We start from the raw sequence: 18,922 nt of genomic DNA on the forward strand, positions 1-18,922 counted from the left end.
CACATCAAATTCTTGCAGCAATAAAATCTATCTAATCAGCTTCGGTTTAGCATCCTTCTTAGTCAACAAATATTTCGTGATCAGTGTGGACTATCACTTTTGCTCCCATCAGGTAGGCTCTAAATTTTTCAAATGCGAATACCACTGCGAGTAGCTCTTTTTCTATAGTAGTATATTGAATTTGAGCCTCTATGAGTGTCTTGCAGGCGTAATAGATCGGGTGTAACATTTTGTCTTTCTTTTGCGCCAACACTGTTCCTACTGCAAAATCACTAGCGTCGCACATCAGCTCAAACGGAAGCCGTCAGTCTGGGGCTTGAATGACTGGGGCAAGAGTGAGTGCATACTTCAGTTTGGAAAATGCTTGCAAAAATTCAGTAGAAAAGTCAAATACTCTATCATTTTCTAAAAGAGAACATAAAGGTTTTGCAAGTTGAGAAAAATCCTTTATAAACCATCGATAAAACTCTGCATGGCCTAGGAAGCTTCGGACTCCCTTAAAATTAGTGGGCGGTGGTAGCTGCTCAAAGACTTCTACTTTGGCTTTATCCACTTCAAAGCCTTTTTGGGAGACTCGGTCCCCCAACACGATACCCTCTTGTACCATGAAATGACACTTCTCCCAATTGAGCACTAGGTTGATCTCTTCACAACGTTGCAACACCCGTTGAAGATTTGATAAGTAGTCAGCAAAGCTTGCCCCAAATACCGAAAAGTCATCCGTGAAGACTTCTACCACTGACTCGACCAGATCCGAGAAGATGACCATCATGCAGCGCTGGAATGTGGCTTGAGCATTGCACAATCCAAATGGCATCCTTCTAAAAGCGAAAGTTCTATATGGGCAAGTAAAGGTCGTCTTGTGTTGGTCTTGAGGTACGATAGTGATCTGGTTGTAGCCACTGCACCCATCAAGGAAACAGTAATACTCTTGCCCAGCTAATCTATCCAACATTTGGTTAATGAAAGGCAAAGGGAAATGGTCCTTTCTTGTAGCTTTATTAAGCTTCCAGTACTCCATGAATATCCTTCAGCCCGTAACTGTCCGAGTATGAATGAGCTCATTTTTAGCATTCTCCACCACTATCATTCCGAATGAGCTCATTTTTAGCATTCTCCACCACTATCATTCCTCCTTTCTTTGGAACACATTGTACTGGACTGACCCATCACTGTCCGAGATTGGATATATAATTTCAGCATCCAGCCACTTAATTATCTCCTTTTTCACAACTTCTTTCATTGTAGGGTTTAGTCTTCGCTGTGGTTCCACTGAATTCTTGCAATTCTCGTCCAAGACAATTTTATGCATGCAATAACTAGGACTTATTCCCTTAATATCTGCGATTGTCCAGCCTATGGCTCTTTGGTGCTCCCTCAGTATTGCTAGCAGCTCATTTTCCTTTTCCTTAGACAGATTTGCAGCAATAATGATAGGTAATGTGTTGGAAGTACCAAGGTAGGCATACTTTGAATGTTGTAGAAGGGCTTTCAGCTCTAGTTCAAGTGGTTCCTCAACAGATGGCTGTAATTGTTTTCGGCCAACATCCTCTAATTCGAAACTCTCGTGAACTCTGGACTATGATTTTGCTAACTCCATTTCACTGTCCACATAGAGAATTTATTGGCAAATTTCATCTGCTTGCCTCAGCATGTTGCTCAACTCATTGTTCTGATGCTCCATCATAATTTCTGCACTAAGCGTTGCCATCACAGCTTCATCTAGCAGTCGCAAGATCGCACATTCCTTAGCATCCGAGGGGTATTTCATAGAGTCATATACTGAAATTTAATCTCTTGATCCTGCACCTTCATAGTGACCTCTCCTTTATGCACATCCACCAAAGCTCGTCCAGTGGCTAAGAATGGTCTCCCCAGGATGATTGGTACTTCTTCATCTGCATCAAAATCAAGTACAATAATGTCAGCGGGAAATATAAACTTATCCGCTTATGTTAATACATCCTCGATTGTTTTTTCAGGGTTTCAATGGATCGATCTGCTAGTTCAAGGATGACTGTGCTTGGCCTTACTTTTCCCTTGCCTAACCTTTTATACATTGACAATGGCATTAGATTAATGCTCGCTCCAAGGTCATATAGTGCTTGACCAATTTTATGACCCCTAATGGACACTGGAATTGTGAAACTTCCCGGATTCTTCATTTTCTTTGGTATTTTACTAGTCAAAATTATGCTACACTCCTTGGTTAAGCAAACAGTTTTGAACACTCCCAGCCTTCGCTTCTTAGTGAGAACATCCTTAAAAAAATTCACATAAGTGGGCATCTGTTCTAAACCTTCCACCAATGGGATATTGATGTGTATCTGCTTAAGTACCTCAAGGAATCGTTTAAACTGCCCATCTTGATTCTTCTTCTACATCCTTTTCGGGTAAGGTATTACGGGTACATACTTTGTTGTGGTTGCTAGAGCAGTGGGTTCTTCTGTATGCTTAAGCTTGTCAGCTAGTTTGGACGAGGATGCTCTAGTTTTGTCTGTCTTAAACGTCTCTCCTTTGTTATCTTTCCGAGGCTCATGATCCTCTGATTCTACCGTCTGTGTTCCACTGTCCTTTTTGTTTCCTAGCTGCTCTACACTTTGTCTCAAATTTTCGCTCATTGAGTCAACGGACTGTGTGGCTTGCTCTATTTCCTCAGAGATTTCTTGTCTGGCTATCTCTCCTTCACTGCCTAGTGGTAATGCTCGGTCACTTCGCAATGTTAAAACCTTGCATTACTCCTTGTTATCCCTTTTTAGCTGCTCTGTATCACTTGACAGCACTCCCATTGGCCTGTTTTTTAATTCTGTTGCCAACTGACCAATCTAGACTTCCATATTGCACAAGGATGTTGCCTGACTCCGTAGTAACACGGTCTGGCTCTACATATTAGCGTCATTCTTTGTCATGTAAGCCTTGAACATGTCTTTCAAACTCAACGTCTTTAGAGGCTTTTGAGTGACTTGCTGATTCTGTCCTGAGAAACCTGGTGCAGGATTGCCTGGACAATTCTCAAACTGGTGTTTGCCTTCAAAATACTAACAGAAAGCACTTTGCACAGCTTTCACCTTAGCTTTGGAGGCTCCAGCCTCAGTTGCAGTTGCAATTTTCATAACTATATCAGCCAACTGTGAGATCTTCGAGTTTAAGTCTGCTACTATATCATATGCCACCAGGCCTTTTGAATTTGTTGATGAAGTAGCCCTAGATTTCGACCATTTATGCTTGTTGCATGAAATTCTCTCTAGGATGTTAAAAGCTTCTGCATACGGCTTTGACAATAAAGTCTCATTTGCCGAGGCGTCTATCATCAACTGAGTAGCCTCACTCATCCCATTATAATAAGTTTCTATTTATATACAGCATAATATTCCATGATGAGAATACTTCTGAAGCAATCCCTTGAATCTCTCCCATGATTCACTTAGAGATTCTCCAGGAAGTTGCTGAAAATTATTGATTTTGCTCCGCAGTTCTACATTCTTGGAAGGTGGGAAATATTGCATCAAAAAATTTTCTGCTAAATCATTTCATGATGTGATTGATTCAGCTGGTAGGGAATCCAAACATGCTCCAGTAATATCCCTTAAAGAGTAGGGGAATAACTATGAGGGTCTTCTGATGCCAATCCATAGAATGGTCCCACAGTCTGGAGTATTTGAAACATTGTCGACTTCAGCTCAAATCTATCAACTTCAATTATTGGATCTGCTATCACGGGATTGAAGTCATAGAAGGCTGGAGTCGCAGAAGCTTTAATTTTCTGCTCTATGTCATTTGCAAGCAGGACAGCGTTCAAGGGAGGTACTGGTACAGTAGCTCCAGCCCTAACCCCTTCTATTATCTCCAGATCCTGTTCAAGTCGAACTGGTGTGTCCGGATTCATGGCTACTCCTCTACACTGTAGCCACTGTTCGACCCTTCTCCGTCTTAATGTACACTCTGGTTCTGGGTCAAATGTAAATTAAAATGTAGGAAAATCGTTCACTCACTGCACAACTTACCTGAAACATAAAAATGGAGGGACTCTTTAGGCACCGTACTTCGAAATAACAAAATCAATTTATAAAATATATTTTCCCGGCAATGGCACCAAAAACTTGTTCGTTACCTTCACAACTAGGAAATATAGTGCAAGTATACACTAATTTACCCGTTGTAGTATATTAACAAGGTCGTCTCCTCAGGGAAATAGGCTATAAATTTATTTAGGAACTTCGAAAGACCAAAGGTTAAATAAAAAAAAATGCTTTGATTTGTTTTGTTATATCTAAAAGGCATAAAAGAAAACAAGTAAACGAGAGATAAAATTTCAGTTCACACCCAGGAGCATCTGCTCAGAAAACACAAAAATGATGTGAGGCTATGATTTGTTGATAAATCGGGGAGGGGAGTTCCACTTGCTGCTTTTCTCTAAGTTAGCTATCTAAAATTACTCTAAAACACTGATTACCCAGACATTCGCGGTTCTCTCCTGAGATACCCAACACATGCTTTAACCCAACTTCCGCCGTGATTAAAACAAGCAATTCAATCAATCTATAGGTGCAATAGAGTGAACCCCATTTATGAGTATTCACCTTCCTACTTACGAAGAGGAGACTATAGCTAATAGAAGTAAATCCACTCAACAAGGACTCTCCTGAGCCTCAAGTGAGCTAATACACTAAACAAGTTGGTCATCCGAATTTAGTGAGACGGAAAATGAGCACACTTCTATTAAATCAGTTTTTAAAGTTCTAAAACATAGCAACCATGAATATTATAGCAAGCGTGACCCCCCCCCTCCCGGAAGACGGGGGTTTAGTTCATAATGAAAAAGATAAAAGAAATAGAAAAGACATAAGAAGATTTCATCATTGATGAAGATGACAGCGAATAAGAAGCTTCCTCAGGTGTACAGTGCGACCCATAAGACAGAACACTCTCCAGCTCCTTCTTCGATGAAAAACAACTGATGTCAAAGGGGGATGTTCCCTGAAATCTATGCTACCCAAAATTGAATAAAAAAATGTCTCTCTGGTTTGCGGCTAGCGCACCTTTTCCTTATATACCAGGTCCTTAAAATTTAGGGCACCCTTTGGAGGCTGTATGGACGCGCTAACAATTTTAAGCCCAATGAGTTACTACACTGTCATACGCGCTGGGGCATCCGACTGACTATAGGCTCCAGCATTAAAGTGACTATAGGCTCCAGCATTAACGCCTCGTCTACAACGCTCCAGCATAATCCCCACGATCTTAGCAGCACTCCTCTTGTCCTTAGCCAAATTCTACCATCTGCATAAGCCATCCACAATTTAGCATAAATAATTAAAATAAAGAAATTTAAGAATTATAACAGGTTGGGATCCACTCAATGAATTCTCACATTGTCCTGAGTTTATTGATAAGGATCCTCACATTTCCGCACACTAAATGTCCCAAATAGCCCATAAAACACTCTCTAATGGGGAGTTATAAGTGCTGCAGGACTGGGAGGAGAAATTATCCTCGTCGGAAGTAAATTCGTGGATCATCGAACAAGCGTCAAGATGCTAGAGGTTGAGGCAGTTCTAGAGGGAATTTAGAGTTTGAGTTTTCGCTCGTCATACCCGATTCGAGTGGAAATAGACTCTTCGAAGTGGTGTTGCTATTGCGAGAAGACAATGAAAACCTCACCGAGATTTTGTGGGTTGTCGTTGAAATCCTGTAGCTGCGAAATTCGTGTGGGATTATTTCATTTATTAAAGTGGATAGGGAGGCCAATTCTGTGTCCATTCACTTGCGCAAAAGGCCTCTGAAAGGATGGAAAGTGAGAATTGGGAATTTTGTATCCCTAATTGGCTGTCTAATCTGGCGAGTTTGAATATCTGTTAGTTTCTTTGAAGCTTTTCTTATTAAAAAAAAACAAGAAAAAGGAAAGATACATAGAAAAATCATATATGTGTATATGGTGAGTTACAAATCATTGAAGTTTAAACCTTCTATAAGAAAAAAAAACTGAAAAAATTCAACTTGAAAGGAGAAAGATTCAAGAAATAAAAATGGAGAATGAGAGAAGCAAATGAAGATGTAAAAAACAATAAAGAGGAAAATAAATTAAAAAAGTAAAAATAAATAATCACATAAAATAGTAATTAATAGGACCGAGAATATACCATTAAATCAAAAGAGAAAGTAAGACACGGCGGAGTAATATTGCTTCTAAATATATGCTGGGCCCCACATAAAAAACATATATTTTATATTTTTATAACAATAAAGATAGTTTACCGATGGCACACCTTAAATGGAGGTAGTATGGAAGTTTTCTATAGGGATGACTAGAAATTTTCCGAGTCAACAAAACTTAACCTCCAAATTAACTTTTTGTTAGTCAACTAACGGTTAAAAGATCATTTAGAACTATTTCTCAAACTTCATCGACCAAAAATTTCTTTTTTGAAACTGCAAGGACCAAATAGACACCTACTTCAAACCTCAACGACTAAAAATATATTTTTAATATTTATGTTATAAAATAAAAATTAATCATGTTAAGTTAAAAACATTATTGAGATTCTCATCGAATTTTAATAATAAAAAACAATATCTATAGTATATATAAAAGTTAAGATAAAAGGAAACTTTCTTTTACTGCCCTTTCTTTTCAATTCAATTTTGGAGGTAAATCAGTCATTCAACTATTTTTTGTTTAAGTAAAAAGGAAAAGAAAAATTATTAAATGCCACCATAAAGATCCACCCTGCTCAACCAAGTAAAGTAACTTTTGTAAAATTAAAAACTAAAAAGACACAGCCACAAACTATTTATATTCTAAGTTCCATTTTAGAGAGAGAATAAATTAGAAAAAAAAGAAAAGAAAAGAAAGTTGAAGAGAATATGGGAGATTAAGTCTTTCATTAGCTCGACCACCATGAGCTACTTCTTTAGGAAGGATTTGATCAATAGGATCTTTCCCTTTTCGTGGATCGTGTTTTCGTGAGTTCTGAACCATCGTGGCTTGTTCGAGATATTGAGAGGTCTGCTTCATTGCCTCCATTCGGATCCTCATATCATTCATCTCAGCTCGCATGATTGCAAACACGTCGGGATCCACTAGGCGATTAATATTTTGTCTAGTTTAACATGTTGTCCCATTTCCCCCATGAGCACCATGAGTCAATAGCCGTCCTCTTGCTAGAGGAAGGTCATTTCTTGAAGCTGAAGTTTGGCGGGTCCAAACTCCTATATTCATGGGGTAGGAGGTGTGTCCTTCGAAGTGCATGCAGCAAGAGGATCTTGCGGGTGTAGAACTAGTTGGCCATCCCGATTGCTTCGAGTACTAGAGTTGTGCGAATCAGTATGAGTCATAGCTTGGGTAAGAAATGACTTGTTTTTGTCTTTTCCCATAGCTGACACCAACTGTTTGTAGTGTTTTCTTATATGACTCGAGAATTGGTCAAATAGGGTATAGTTAAGTTTAGGAGCGAGCTTGGTGAGAAAGACCTACAGAAAGGAAGCAAACAGTAAAAGAGATAATCTTAAGCTCAAACCAAGCTTGATTGCATATCTGGAGTCAGAATGAAATGCTTCTATTTATGGAGAGTTAGGTGATAATGACCTTCAACCGTTCGGTTGTGCTGTCAAGAAATCGGTTGCTCAAGGTCGCTCTGTTGAGTTTCTAAGGTCGAAGCAGGACATTTCCTTCAACCAAGTGAGGTTTTATCGAGTTTATTGGTTGCCAAGGTCGACCACATCATGTCTCTAAGTTTATGAGAAAAAGACCTTACATACCGATCTTTCCTAGCTCTCCACATGACAAGTCCATTTTTACCCTTCAATAGATTATATTAGTAATGGTTATATATTTGATCTATATTCTGTTTTCAGACAGTTTTAGTAAATAATATCAATGTGTTTCTCATTTCGCTTTAAAGAAAATTTTCAAAAAACAACATCAAAGAAATAACATTCACATTACAATTGACTTTCTTCTCAATTATTGTAAGTGAACGTGACTTTAATTTTATACTTTTGTCATTATTATTTGTTCGGAAAAATAGTGATTTTTTAAAATGTTTTTATGGCAGACCCAGGTAAAAATTACCAATTTTTTTTTTTCTAAAATAACAAAAGAAAACTACATTCAAGGAACCAACGTGGTAATAGAGATAAAAACGAAACATTTTCCCCAAATTTTGAACTGGTTTGCCGAAAATTGCCCTAATTGGTGACGTGTGTATAAAAGGTGTCCCTTCTGTTCATCAAAATCCCATCGGCATAAAAGTAAACTTGAGCCAAAGCTTGAGGATCTGCTGTTCCACTGTAAGCCTAGAATTTTCTTTCTTGTTTAATCTAATTTCATGATTGTTCTCATTTCTTGATCGGCCTTAGGTTTTCAACCTACGCTCGATATTTTTTCTTTTTGTTATTGTCGTGATCAATTTCAAGCTATTGACGCTTTCCATCTCGTAAGTCTTCGATTTAATAAAATCTTCATTGTTGGTTTCTGATGGAATTTTTTAGTTTCCTTGCTGGGTCGTCCAGATCTGTGGATTTGCTTCTCGATTACTCGTTTGTTTCGGATATATTTCCCAATTGCATCTTTCAGTGATATGAAATTTAATTATGATGGTTGCTTTACATTTTTCTGTATTTATACAAAGCAGATAACAACGATGAAGAATCTATGGATTCCATTTTCTTATTTTCTTATGGCACTATGAAGCTTTCGATTATTTATTAGCTTTTACTGGTTATAAATGGTGGAGTATATACGTCATAATCCTACCAAAATTGTGATGCTTCTGCCCACATCCCAAACGAACAGTTTGCAATCAAGTTTTGGCAAAACGTATTTTTAAACATTTAATTTTCTTGTTTCCTGTGACAATGAGCTCCTCTACTCTCTGCACACACAACTGGCCATTTAGAATTATTTTTTAATTTTTTTTAACTTATCTTACGTTTATAGGAACTCTTGCTTGAGCAAATAAGCGAGAAGGGAGAAGTAACTGTAAGCAGAGAAAATGTCCTTAAGCAATGGAGTGAAGTCCAGCGCAAAGCTGCTGAGGTCTTCAGAATCATTGTTGATGAAATCAGGTTTTGTTACTTTATCAGCTAGCAATTTAGTTCCTTACATTACCTTACGTTTTACAATTTCTGCATATGGTCTAACTTCCAACAATTCTCTCAAACAGTTTTAAATTGAGAAACAATCAAATCTTTAATAAAAAATAAGCAAACTAAAATTAACTGTAAAAGAGTGATAATAACAAAAAGGAATCGGCTGAAAAAGAACAGTAAAGCCAACAAAAAGAATGGAAAATTTTTCCAGACATGGATATAGCTTGCTGTCTGATGTAGAGATTAAATTAGAATTCATTAACTTCTACAAGTATTATACACGAGAAAAAATGACCCAAGGTTTATTCCAAAAAACCTTCACTGGAGCATTATCCCTGATTATTTCAGCAAGCAATTGGAGAAAGACTTCTTTGGAGAAGAGATCTCGAGGGTGATGATCTCGGCCAATGATTGGAGAAAGACTTCTCCGAAGAAGAGGTTCCAAGGGTTTGTGATTCTGGGCTCTAACAAAAACCCTAGTTGAAATGGTTTCACAGTGGGATTTTTTAAAAAAATCTCAAAGCATCAGGATGGCAGTGTTCCAAGGTCTTTCAAAACGGTATCATAAAGCTAGCCTCATTGGTGGAATCTATTTCTGGCTCATTCCAAAAAAAGAGGATGTCAAAACTGTAATCCCATTAGTCTCATCCCCCTGTGCACACAAAATATTGGCAAGATTGCTGTTTGAAAGGCTAAAATACGTTCTCTCACACACAATCACGGACTACCAATTTTCTTTTATGAATGGGAAGCAAATTGTGGATGCATCCCTCATTACCAATGAAATCAATGATGATTGGAAATTGAGGAAAAGGAAAGGAGTTATCTTATAAGCTTGATCTAGAGGAAGCATTTGACAAAGTTCACTGGAATTTTCTAGATGCTATTATTAAAGCTGAAGGTTTTGGGGGAAATGGAGCGATTGGATTTATGCTTGTGTTTCTAGTGCAAACTTCATCATCATATTCAACAGCAAGCCTAGAGGTAAGATGATGACAGGGTGTCCCTATTTATCTTCAATTTAGTTGTTCATTACCTCATATACAAGGAACCAATTACTGGTTTAATTGTTGGATACTACTCAAGGAACAACACCCATAGCATTAGCCATCTTCAATTTGCTTGCAGATGATAAGAAAGGATCCTAAACACATTTGGAATCTCTCAATCATTATTAATATATTTGAGAAAGCTTATGGACTTGACATAAATTATGGCAAATAGCAAATTCCTGGGTCTGGAAGATACCACTGTTTTTCCTCTGTTGCTAATATTTTTATATTGCAAGGTTGGTTCTGAGCCTTATTCCTATTTGGGGCTTCTCGTAAACAACAAGTACTGCTCCAAATCTCTTTTGCTTCTTATCATTGAAAAGGTTGAGAGTGAGCTGCTCAACTGGATCCATCATTACATACATAAAGGAGGCACACTCACAATCATCCAAGGTGTTCTCTCCAATTTGCCTACTTATTACTTATCCTTATTCAGCATTCCGGTCATGGCAGCCAAACACCATAAGAAAATCTTCAGAAATTTCCTTTAGGAGGGCCCAATATAGACGGCAAAGTGCATCCAGTTAATTGGTAAAATGTTCACCTTCTGTTATCCAAATGAGACCTTGGTATTGGCAACATTAAGAGAAGAAACCAAGCCCTCCTCACAAAATGGACTGGGAGATGGTACATATCCAAAAGAATCATTTAGGTAAATATGGAGAATTAGACCATAATTCTTGGCTAGTAACCTAGCCCCACCGATTCAAAGTTCATGGATTGATGTAAAGGTAGAGCTTCTTGTAGAATTGGAAGTGGTACTAATCTTTGCTTTTGGTATATTTGATGGGTGTCTTAACTCTCCCTTAGTCAGGAATTCCCCTTGCTTCCTTGCTTTATCCACCTCCAAGGATACTGGGGTTTGCAAAGCATGGTCAAGCATTGCAAACTTATGGGACCTACTCATTCTGTAGACAAATAAAGGAGGAAAGACCTTACAGAGTGGCTCATCCTTGCTCGAAAATTATCCAAGTGTGCCTTTCCCCCATAGAACGACAAATGGACATCGCCTTGTGACTCGAATTATTTCTGTTAAATCCATGATTTTGGAGCTTCTCACAATGCCATATTTTATGATAAAATTTGGTGGGACAAATATCCAAGATGATATATTTCTTTTGTTGGGAGATTGTTCACAAAGCCATCAACACACAAGACATCTAACAAAGGTTCCAAACCTTGCTATCTCCCCCAATTGGTGCATCATGTGCAAGGAAGATGCAGAATCACATGGGCACGTATTCATAACATGTGAGTTCGCTAGCAGATTTTGGAACCTATCAGCAGCAACCTTTGGATGGCAGGCCCCTATGCAATCCAAACAACAAGATCTTCCGTAGCAAATTTCAACCTTATCATTTTTTTTTTTTTGGTGTTTTGGTTATGGCTCTTGGCTGGGGTAAATATTTTTTTCTCCTCTTTTACTAGTTACAGTTCAAATGATCTTTGATTCTTCTGATGAGCTGGAGGCCTTTTAACCCCAAGCAAGGGATTTTCCCTTTTCTGAATTTCATCAAAACAAATGAAGAAGACAGCAAAAGATAATCAAATAACGAAGTTATACATAGCAGACAAATGCAAAGAACGCTGCAAAGAAAGATGTAGTTGAAAAGAGAACAAGTTGCTAAGAAAGAATACTTATGTAAAATTTTATTTCTATGATAAAAACGTCAATATATCATGAAGGGGGCTAGCTTTTGCCATTCTTGTTGATTATACTAATAAAACAGCCTGCTTCACCCATTTCTTGTGCAGTGCAAGTTATCCTACCTCATTTATTCTCCAAGACTTATGGCCTCGTTTCCTCCAATTTTCTTTCTCAATTTGAAGCCCAACAAAAATTTTCTCGGTTAATATCTCCTGCAGTCCAAGTAATCTAACTCCAATCCCATTTTCCGAAACTTATGGTTTGGGTCCTTTTCAATATCATCATTTTCAACTTGAAGAAAAATGGTTGATGTGCTAGTACATAAAATCAATAAAAGTAATTTTCTCGGTTTATCTGTAAATGTCGTGTTTTTCTCCCTTCTATTTTTTTCAAATATAAGCAATTAATTAACGAATTAAAATGAACAAATATACTATGTTTGCAATTCAAACAGCATTTTTATTAGGGATGCATAGAATACAGAATACGAAATGGTTTGTTAGTTCAAGAAACCATGTTCTCAACAATTGTCAGGCTAGATATATTGTGTTAGAATGTTGTATGAAGTTGTATTGTAGTACATTTTACATGAATTGATTCATGATCCATGGAAGATATTTTTGCTTGGTGCTCCTGCTCCAATTGAGATATTTTAATGTCTTCATGATTCTGATGCTAGCAAGGTGATGTGGATAGCATATTTGCATACTAATATTTCACCCAAAATGTGCGATCACTGATATGCAATTAGGTTGAATGTGAAATCGTTCTATGTTCAGTGCAAAGTTTACTTCCAATGAAAAATCATGTTCTCACATATTTCAAATTTCCGATAGTTATAGACGAATACTGTAAACTTTCACACTGGAATTCTGTAGGAGATTTCAGATCTTGGTTCTGTCGCAAAATTTTGCCACTTAAAACAAGCTTTTGCTCGTGTTGAGGTCCTTAAACTTTTAATTTTATGTCTAATATGTCCTTAAACCTTTAAAGTGTCTAATAGATCTGAATTTTTAAGTTTATGTCTAATAAGTCATTGTATCGAATAGGTCATTCATTTATTATTTTATTAAAATTTGATGAAGACACAAAGTGAAAAGGTCAAAGATCCTATTAGACACAAAAGTCAATGTTGTATCTAATAAATCTATGAATCTTAATATATGTCGAATAGTTCATAAAATTGAACATCAAGGGACTTTTAAACTTCAAACATTATTCGACACTTTAAACTTCAGAAATCTATTACTAATCTTGTAATTTGTAATTTGGATTAGTTATGGTGATAGTTTATCCAATTTTTCCATATTTCAAGGTTATTAAATCCTAAAAATGATGGTTGTGTGTCATGCCATGCCCCACAGCTAATAGAGGGTTTCACTCAACTGGTGCGAAGAGAATGGGAGGCCACGCACATGGCCACGATGAGCCTTACTATTTGCATGCAAAGCACATGTATAACTTGGACAGGATGAAGAATCAGAAGCTGACCATGACGCTCGGAGTATTCACTGCTTTCAGCATCGGTGTGGCCGTTCCGATCTATGCAGTCATCTTCCAGCAGAAGAAGACGGCCTCTGGTTGATACGAGAGAAAAATGTGTGCATTTTGTTGACTTTTGCAGCACAATAAGAAGAAGATGCTCTACTTTATAACAACAGGATTCTTCGGTGCAGCTTCCTCTCTGAGTTCGTTTTCTTAACTCTGTATAAACCTCTGGTTGGTTTCAGATGCACAGAAAAGTGGATTCTGTTTTAACAATAAGTCTTTGCAATCAACATCCCATTATTTGACTTTTGGATCCAATCTAATGTCTTTTGAATCCATTTAGTTTTCTTCCCTGCTTTTTGCGTGTTCATATTGGATTGGTTTCTTGCTGATAAATGCCTGCCCTTTCGGCTATAACATTATGTAGTGTAGGATCATAATGCCCCGGATTGGAGTCGTCCGGATTGTTACAACCTCTAAGCTGCGATGGTCAGATTGTGATTTCTAATGGTTAGAATCACTATGGATTGGTTTGCCAAAAAGAAAATTATTGTGGTTTTTAATTTCTGTTGTTAGAATTAGATGTCTAGTTTGTCCATTATCATCTTTACTAGAATCGTGATGATTTGGTGTGGCTTTCTTCACCTCTTTCTTCACCTCTTTTTTATCTTTGATAGTTTCTTTTTGGTATATTTCTTCAAAATTTTCTTAAGAAATCATTCAAAATATTCAAAAATTTTTTAAGAAATCTAAGCATTTTTGGTTTTTGTTTCTCTTTTTTTCATAAAAGTTGTATACAAATTTTGAAAACAATCTAAACAAGTTTTTTGTTTCATGTTTCTTTTAATTTTTTTTTTAAATATAAATAAAAAGATTGTTTTATTATATTTGAATTCATAGATGTTGGGTCATACAATTCATTTTTTTAATTATTAAAAATGAATGAAACATAAACAAGAAGATAAAAGGTATGAAACATAAACAAGAATATAAACTTTACCAAAAAGGCTCTTAAATTACCGATCTTGAATTTCTATTTCCATGTCTTTATTTCGTATTTCTTTGCTTGTGGCTGTGAGATCGGTGTTTTTTTCCTTTCTTTTTTCTCCAATTTATTAAAGTTTTTGAAATTAATCAATAAATAAATTCTCAAACTACATACTTCCCCACCAAGTTGACACCTCTACTTTTCAAGAGATGTTTGGAACGTCGCTTAACATTCAACCTTTGATGTCCTGGTGGCCATCGCTATTGATAGGGTGACATTGTAAATAGAACGTTTCTACCACCAAAAGCACATCACAAAAGGTTTATTATTTCTCTATTTTCTGGCTCTCTCCTAAAGTTTGCTTTCCTCACTCGTTCTTCACAATCTATCACACGGCCTGTCTCATTCTTTATTTTTATTTATTTTTTTTTTCTCTTCCACTCACCATAACTTCTTTTATCTTTTTCCTTTCTTTTTGTTACTAATTTTATTTTATTTTATTTTTTCCTCTCATTATCCACTTTCTCTCAATTTTTTGCTTTATCACTATTTTCACCACAATTTTCTTGCACCGCATTTGAATAAGGAGGCAAAACTCGGCATTTGTTTACATGACGGTAAGTTTCCATGTTGTTATCGAATGAGCTAGAATAAAGTAGGTTGATGTACTTTGTTTCTCTACCTTTGTTCTAAGTACGAGTTTAATTCTTTCGAACATTATTTTTGAGGTACGCTCCTTGTTTTGTTTTTTCTTTTGTTTCTTGTAACATCATATTTGATTGATTTGATTTTCTATCACGTTTATTTCGATTATGTATATAATACTTGACAAATGTGTATATATTATGTCAATTTCATTGTGATATTATTTGGTGGAGATTTTTAATTTAAAAATTCATAAGGAAACTTCCGACATGAACCCTCGAAATATTTGGGGAGGCCAATGTTCTTGATTTGTAAGGGTAAAGATCAATATCTTGGGAGGCCAAAATTTGATTTTTAATATATTTCCTAATAAAATTGTGTATCGTTTATCCTCCTGCTTGGTTTGAAAAAGTAATTGAAATACCAATACAAAATTATTTTACCTTTTTGTCATGACAAAATTTATGTTTAGCAAATAAATATTTAAAAAAGAAAAAAAGAAGAAATGTTTCCTTCCGAAAATTCTCACTGGTCAAGAATTTTTAAAAACTAAGTTTGAGTAATTAAATTTTTATAAAAGACATTTTATGACAAGAAAAAAGTTTAATTTTTAAAAAAATAACATTCATGATCCATACTATACATAGAAGGGGTATAGAAAAAAACTTTTTCTTCCTATTTTGTCATTTTAATTTATTTTGTGGCAATTTTTTCCTTCAAATATAAATTTTGTCTCTCATGCTCTCCCTCTCTTTCTCCCACGTCACTTCCTCGAATTTCTATTTCTTTTTTCATTTTCTTTAAAAATATTTTATATTCAACTTTACAAATTCCACTTTTTTCAAATTAATCTTCTCTCACTTAATCATGTCAAATTTTAGAATATAAAGGGTTAGAATATATATAGTTTTATCTATTTGTTTCTATGAATTAATTTTAAAATTATAACTTATTTTTAATTATAATTAGTAAGGAATTTCACAAGTTTCGTAATTCTTTATCTTCACTATATAAAGAGTTTTTTCTTACTATTTCTCCCAATTTTTTCTCACCAAAACTTGAATATTCTTTATGGTTCAGTATGTTTTTCTCTTTTACACTACAAAATTCTAGACATTCAGCGACGAAAATTTTTAGTCGCTGAAGCCTAAATTTCGTCGCTGACGTTTTTCAGCGACGAAATGGACTACGTCGCTAGTTTCGTCACTGATTCCGTGTCGCTGAACGGTTTCAGCGACGAAACCACGTTTTCGTCGCTGCGTTAGCGACGAAACGTTTTTCGTCGCCAGGGAATCCCTCTTTTGGCGTTTCGTCGCCTATAAAGCGACCAAAACGTTTCATCACCTTTTTTATTGGCAGGCGACCAAAACGTTTCGTCGCTTTTTTTTGTATTAATAATATTATTTCATTGTTTCTTTCTTTCCTAATTTCAATCCTAAATTTCCACGATTTCCATACAAACATTTTAATATTCTTCATTTCTCATCCAAAATTTGCTGAATATACTTTTTCCATAATAACAAAATTTGACCTTAAAATTTTTTGCTAAATTTTAAAAATATAGCAAATATCTTTGAACAATTGTATCATTCATAACATTGCAAAGTGTGTAAAAATAAAATTCATTATAAAATTAGAGTACAAAAGAAAAATAACGTCAAGCATCTAACTAAATAATCCTCTCCAATGTCCAAGCCTCCACCATCCTTGTGGCATCAATCATGCACAAAGAATTGTATCAATTATTTTTGTAGTATAAGTATAAAAGTAGAGCCTACATGAATAAATAAAATCAAACCAATAAACTAAACTAACTAACATGATAGTAAAACAACCACCAAATGCATAATAAATACCAAATACATCAAATGTCACAAACCCGTCCCTTTTTGTTACAATACCAAACACATAAACTTATAACCCAATGTCACATATACCCATCCAATGTCACAATACCAAAAAGAAAAAATCATAACCCAATGTCACAATACCAAACACATAAACGTATAATAACCACTAACCCATATCTTCCTCCCAAAAAAATTATCACACGAGATCAACAATTGAATTTATAACACTATTTAAAACTTATTTCCCCCCCCCCCCCATGTCACGAACTTCACAAACTTATTTCCACTCCAACCAAACGTTTCAAAACAAAGCTTCAGATAAACTCAGACATACTCCAAAGGTAAAATATATTCCAAAGAAAAGCATACATACTCAATACACACACATAAACGCATAACACCCACCCATATCTTCCTCTCCTAAAAATCATACGAGATCAACCATTTAAATTATAACACTTATTAAATATTACCCCCCCCCCCCCCCCCCCCCCCCAATGTCACGAACGTCACAAACTCTTTTACTCTCCAACCAAACATTCCAAAACAGAGCTCCAGATAAACTCAGACATATTCCAAAGGTATGATATATTCCAAAGAAAATCAGACATACTCAATATCATACGTAAATCATATCATACTTCAGACAAACATAATCTAGAAGATATACTCTCAAAACGTACGTAAAGTTTTAACACTTGAGCACATAACCATAACATCAAGAAACTAATTTCACGACATACCTTACTATTTGATGAACTTCCTCGCCCCGAAAGAAACATTTGTTGCATTTAGAGAAGTTTCCTGTTAAACTCCTGGCTTTGAGCCTCCAATGCTTTTTGTATTTGTTCTTGGGTGGCAATTTGTTGGTCTTCGTTCGCTTTTCGTTGAGTTGCCAATTTTTCCTCATGCTTCTGAAGACGAGCCTCTAATGACTCCACATATTCATCAAAGTATTTTGATGATGATCCTTTGTTTCTGGTGGGTTTCGGTCCATATCCCATTCGTATTATATAGTTTGATCTTCTCCCAAGGACCGTCTCCATAATTTCTTCTTCTGTTTTTTCGTCTCCTTGAGAAGCATGATACGCCTTTAAGGTAATCATTTCTTCCTAAAAAAAATAAATGTGTCGTTAAGAGCTTTAAGATATATATATCTTACATCAATACTTTAAGTATGACAAAATTAAATGAATACTTACATATGAATTCCTCGCTTCCTCGTTAATCCAACATTTTTCCTCCGAATAATGCATATTGAAGAATATATGAATGGGACTTAAATATGTCTCATATTCTTTTCTCTATTAAAAAAAATTGTTAAGTTGTAGTAAAAATAGTAAGAACCTAAAATCTAAACTAGCAATACAATTCAAATAAATTATTTGGTTCATACCAAATATTCTCGATGACACTGAAATGGTTTTGGTCCACCTCGATGATTGAACCTCAATTTACTACGTGCCATCTTATTTCTGGCAGATTTTTCCTACAAAATTACATGTTTAGTTAAGAAACGATACTTATAAAATGATAACAAAGAATTAAGATCATATATTAGTTACCTTCCATGCAGGAGATTCTCATCTATCACACAATATGTTCCAGTCTTCTTGTTTTATGTCTTTATACGGCTTTTGGCGAGCACGTGCTGGATCACGTGACTTTTTGTAATGGCGATGTAGTTTCGCTCGATAATCTTTGAATCGAGTTCCAATCTCGTATAAAATATATCTATGCACATATGGCTGAGATATATCGACAACAAACTTCTCCTACAAAACGTAGTCATTAAAACAAGTTAACAACATATTCAATTATTAGCGGTCAACAAATACAACATAAGAAAAAATATTTACCAGTAACATCTGAATGATTTTATTAGTCTCTAGGACCGTTATCTCCTTTTTCTTTGCACGCTTCACATCAATATTGTTGCGTGCCAAATAGCCTATCTCGCTGTTAAACGAAGCTGACCCAGGTCCAACTGGTCTACCCTGTTGCTCCGTCCATTCGAGCTTGATTTGTCCAACTGAATTTACGACTCGTAACAAGAATTCGCCACGAGTTTCCCCTCGAGCTCGTGTGATTCCAGCGATGGTATCCTCACCTTCGCTGTCTAATGACATTCTGTCTACATAATGAAAATAAGAAAACAGAA

The 18,922-nt window shown here is 35.9% G+C and overlaps 1 protein-coding gene and 1 non-coding gene across 3 annotated transcripts; both read left to right on the top strand.

Moving 5' to 3' along the window:
* The first annotated feature begins 3,369 nt into the window (after positions 1-3,369).
* On the top strand, positions 3,370-3,476 carry LOC148208109 (small nucleolar RNA R71). Its single transcript, XR_015789143.1, has one exon. It is a non-coding gene; the product is annotated as a small nucleolar RNA R71 (small nucleolar RNA).
* Positions 3,477-8,130: 4,654 nt separating this feature from the next.
* LOC111013498 (TonB-dependent heme receptor A) lies at positions 8,131-13,596 on the top strand. 2 transcript variants are annotated; one of them, XM_022287945.2, is made up of 3 exons: positions 8,131-8,289; positions 8,939-9,066; positions 13,155-13,596. In XM_022287945.2, exons 2-3 carry the CDS (start codon positions 8,994-8,996, stop codon positions 13,373-13,375), a joined length of 294 nt encoding a protein of 97 aa, XP_022143637.1. In that variant the 5' UTR covers positions 8,131-8,289; positions 8,939-8,993; the 3' UTR covers positions 13,376-13,596. The 2 variants fall into 2 exon arrangements, with proteins under 2 accessions (XP_022143637.1, XP_022143638.1); XM_022287946.2 differs by lacking the exon at positions 8,131-8,289 and adding an exon at positions 8,296-8,435.
* The last annotated feature ends 5,326 nt before the right edge of the window (positions 13,597-18,922 follow it).

This window comes from Momordica charantia (assembly GCF_013281855.1).
Source record: "Momordica charantia cultivar OHB3-1 chromosome 11 unlocalized genomic scaffold, Mcharantia_2.0 BLBB01000011.1, whole genome shotgun sequence".
NCBI classification, from domain to species: Eukaryota; Viridiplantae; Streptophyta; class Magnoliopsida; order Cucurbitales; family Cucurbitaceae; genus Momordica; species Momordica charantia.

Coding starts and splice junctions, on each gene's coding strand:
- LOC111013498 (XM_022287945.2), top strand. CDS start 8,994: ATGTCCTTAAGCAATGGAGTGAAGTCCAGCGCAAAGCTGCTGAGGTCT. Junction 9,067..13,154: donor ATCATTGTTGATGAAATCAG/GTTTTGTTACTT, acceptor CATGCCCCACAG/CTAATAGAGGGTTTCACTCA.